Source organism: Bidens hawaiensis, unplaced genomic scaffold (assembly GCF_021521415.1).
Source record: "Bidens hawaiensis isolate Kalapana, Puna unplaced genomic scaffold, B.hawaiensis_p1.1 tig00003004_1, whole genome shotgun sequence".
NCBI classification, from domain to species: Eukaryota; Viridiplantae; Streptophyta; class Magnoliopsida; order Asterales; family Asteraceae; genus Bidens; species Bidens hawaiensis.
The window spans coordinates 2,026,863-2,031,109 of NW_027491161.1; the positions used below are offsets into that span (position 1 = coordinate 2,026,863).

At 38.6% G+C, this 4,247-nt stretch overlaps 1 protein-coding gene across 1 annotated transcript; it reads right to left on the reverse strand.

Moving 5' to 3' along the window:
* Positions 1–2,336: 2,336 nt before the first annotated feature.
* On the reverse strand, positions 2,337–2,732 carry LOC143621986 (uncharacterized). The gene has a single exon (XM_077093250.1). The coding sequence runs from the start codon at positions 2,730–2,732 to the stop codon at positions 2,337–2,339; it is 396 nt and encodes a 131-aa protein (XP_076949365.1).
* Between the last annotated feature and the right edge of the window lie 1,515 nt (positions 2,733–4,247).

Here is a 4,247-nt window from a genome sequence, read left to right on the forward strand (position 1 = left end):
CGAGATCGGTTTTGTTTTTCTCTGGGCTGGTCAACACCATCTGAATTCAGCCTAGTGTCTTTACTGTTAACATCAAGATGGCTATCACTTTCTGAATTGGGCATGGAATTATTTGTAGGTGGTGAGCCTTCTTCAAAAATATGTTCCTCTTGGATTTCATCAACTTCCGTTGGCTCGGTTTGGAAGGTTTCTGGTCCATCACTTTCTTTATTATTATTTATGTTGGGCTCAATATCATTTTCTTCAATGTGTTCGATAACGGGAACTGTTGCATTAATATTTTCTTCACTATTTTGCCTCACTTCATAAGATTCATCATAGGGCCGTGGGCCATCTTCAACTTCAATCATTTATTCAAGACCCCATTTTGATGGAAAAATGAACACTTCTTCCTTCTCTATTTCATTATTAGCAAACGGGAAAACATTTTCCATGAACTTGACGTCCCGTGAGATGATGATTTTGTGGTGTTGAGTGTCATAAATCTTGTATCCTTTTGTTCCTTGTGGGTAGTCTAAGAAAATTCAAGGTCTCCCTCTTACTTCGAACTTGTCCATTTTGTTCTCGGTGCTCTTATAATAGGCAAGACAATCAAAAACCCTCATGTAGTCATAGTCGGGTTTAAGATTATACAATACCTCATAAGAAGTTTTGTTGTGAATAACTTCGGATGGCATTCGGTTTATAACGTGTGTCGCCGTTAGAACACATTCTCCCCAAAACTTTGTAGGCAAATTTTCTTCAAACCGTAAAGCGCGTGCCGTTTCCAATAAGTGCCGATGTTTTCGTTCCACCACCCCATTTTGTTGTGGTGTGTGTGGGCAGGTTGTTTCAAGGAAAATTCCCTCTTTATTATAAAAATCGATCATATAATTTGAAGTAAATTCCCCCCATTATCACATCTTATCCTTTTTATATTTTTCTCAAATTGGGTTTGTATCATCTTGTGAAAATTTACAAGACACATGCTAGCCTCGTGCTTGTGCTTGAGTAGAAACACCCACACGGCTCGACAAAAGTCATCAACAATAGTTAAAAAATAACTAGCGCGTGTAAAAGAGGGCGTCCGATATTTACCCCATACGTCACAATGTATCAAATCAAAGCATGCATAAGTTTTAGTAGCACTAATTGGAAAGGGTAGCCTAGTAAACTTGGCTTTAACACAAGAGTCGCAAAAATCCTTTGAATCAAAAGAAACATTTTTAAGAAAACCAACATGAGGAAGCTTAGAATTTGAAGGGTGACCCAATCTTTTGTGCCATGTGCTAAGAGTAGTCATCATAGCTCGCCTCTCGCCTCCTCTCATCCCCATCTTGTATAGATCATCTTTGCAATCGCTCACTCCAATCAATGTCCTCTAACTTAAGCCCTGCATAACACAAAATTCAGGAAAGAAAGTTATGGCACATTGTAAATCTTTTGATAATCTGCTAACAGATAGTAGGTTGCATTGGAACTTTGGAATATAGAGAACTTCTTTAACCACCATTCCGTTTGGTAAGGCATAATCCCCTCTACCTTCCACGGCTATGGCGTCACCATTTGGTATGGTAATGGATGGTTCATAATTCCTTTTAGTTTTATTAGTAAGAAAGGAATCATTAAATACTATATGCTCGATGGCACCCGAGTCAATCACCCATTTACCTTCCTTACCGATGTTACCTGTCATATTAGCTACGGGTGCATTCTCTTCTTTTGTCTCACCGTCTTTGTTCCCCAAAAAACTGCACAAATTGTTTATATTGTGCATCGGTCATTCCCGGTATAGGACTAGCCTCCCCTTCGACACAAGCTGCCTTCGGTTTGGCTCTTTCATGTTTCCCTTTCCCTGGCCACCAGTCAGGGTATCCAATGCGCTTGAAACATCCATCCCTGTTGTGACCACTTTTCCCACAGAAGGAACTCACCTGTGTAATGCTTTACCTCCTTTTGTTTGGATCCACCTTGTGATTGAGTACGGTTTTGTTTTGCAGAAACGTGGGTTTGAAAAGCTGCTGCTTCGGTTATGGTTCTTTTAGCTCCCGAGACATCCCTTTGTTTTTCATCATCATAGACCAAATGGTAGGCGGCTCCAACAGAAGGAGTGGGTTGCATTGCTAGTATTTGGGTCCGAATGGTTCCATATTCGGGGTCCAAACCCAGAAAGAACTCGTAAAGTTTTTCTTTGTCTCTTGCATCCGTTCGCTTCTTCCCTAACCCACAAGTACAACCGTTACAGTTGCATCTCGGAGTGGGAAGTACCGATTCGATCTCGTCCCATAATACACGAAGCCTCGTGAAATATGCCGAGACAGAGACTCCGTCTTGTTTAGTGGTTGTTAAGGATTGCTTCACTTCATAGGCCCGGGAGCATTTTCTTTCCCGAACCTTTCTTTCAAATCGGCCCAGATGTCTTGAGCCTTTGAAGCGTATTTCATGCTAGTTCTAATTTCCTTTTCCATGGCTGTATTTAACCAGCCTTTTATCATCGCATCGCATCTCAACCATGCCATGTATTGCTTTGAGTCTTGTTTCGGTTTCTTTATGCTTCCATCAACGAAGCCAATCTTGTTTTTGGCAAACAAGAAATTTTGCATCTCCTGTAGCCAATCAATATAATTGTCATCGGTCAGCACATCGTTTACGTGCATCTGTCTCGGGTAGTCGGACGGATGAAGGTAATACGGTGAATCTGGACTCACGGCTCCTTCGTCATCTTTTCTTTCTTTGTCTTCACTGCCAGCCATGGTGATGATGGCTTGTTTGAATGTTTTAGGGTTTTGGTTTGGTTTTGTGGAATTTTTTTTTATCTCTGCTCTGATGCCATATAGAATTATACGGTCAACACAGAATTGTAATATATTGATTATGAAAAGGTTACAATGGAAGGCATATATAAGTCTATGCTATATACAAATGGAATCGGTAATCATGCCTATGATCAAGCCAAGGAATAAGGCAACTAATCATGCCTGTGATCAAGCCAAAGAATAAGACAATAAAATAAGGAAGTCAATAAAGGAGATCTCCATATATGGAAGATGATTGACAAAATTATAATTTCCATTACAAAGATCTTTATTACAAAATGAAGCGGGAAAACGATTCAAATACAAATACAAAAATTGACGAATGTCACAATAACATGGTGTTCACCCGTGTGGAGTTCCCAATTCAGTGTATAGAAGTCACTAAATTCATGGTTCGCCAATGTGAACCGTATACTCGTTCTCGTTGCAATTTCCTGAGACTTTTGTGCGTCGAACGGGTGACAAATAGCCACCATTGGGTGCCGTTTTTCATGCTGTTCAAAATTCAACTTCAAACCTTCTATCATCAATTTGGGATCATTTAAGTACATACTACTAACACCTCTAATTCCATATGTTGGTGCTCCGATGTAAATAAACTTTGACACATATTCATTCACCATATATTGTTAATGGATGACCAGTTTTTTCAAGACCCAGGCCACTTCCGATAACATCAGCATCATCAGTTAAATTCAAACCATATAAACCGTTACTTTTCTTCTGTGCAACATTTCGATTAAAACATTGAGGCTTAGATAGAGCATCCTATATGTCCGAATACAATTGATCATGATCAACATGCATGTGTGGCTGCAAATAATGCATGAATCGGTTCGTTGATTTTCAACTTCTGGATACAAATCTTTAATCGGGCAATAGTATTCTTTCACGAATACGCATCTTCAGGTAAAAATACATATAGAAATTAGCCCAAACAAATAAAAAGTGCAATCAACTAAGCAAATATAAATTAAACAAGGGATAGTTAGAAATGTGTTATACCTACCATAGTGTATCACCATGTGTCATCAAAAGAAATAATTTTGACTTTTGTTCCGAGAACACCAATTCCAACACATGAGATCTTATAACTAAAAAGCTTCCAACACAAAGATACCATGATATAGCTAATCCAAACTTAAATCTTGCAGAAAAAAAAATAAAAAAGATATATTTAGGTAAGTTAAAGGGGTGAAAGATTTAATTGGTGTTATATTTCTTAATTTTTTTATAGTCCTAAAATATATTTACTAAAGTCGTATACATTTGATAGGATAGGGTAGCACAAAACATACAAATATAAACCTCCATTACCTATGTCGGCCGATAAGATAAAGGTTATCGGTGAGAGATGGCCGGAGATGGATGCCGCGGTTTGACCAGAAAATTGCAATGAGCAAAGAGCTGTGTTGGAAAAAAAAAATGAGGTTTAAGTTGCATAGACAAATC

Excerpts from the sequence above, each read along its gene's own strand:
- LOC143621986 (XM_077093250.1), bottom strand. The coding sequence starts at position 2,732 with ATGGCTGGCAGTGAAGACAAAGAAAGAAAAGATGACGAAGGAGCCGTG.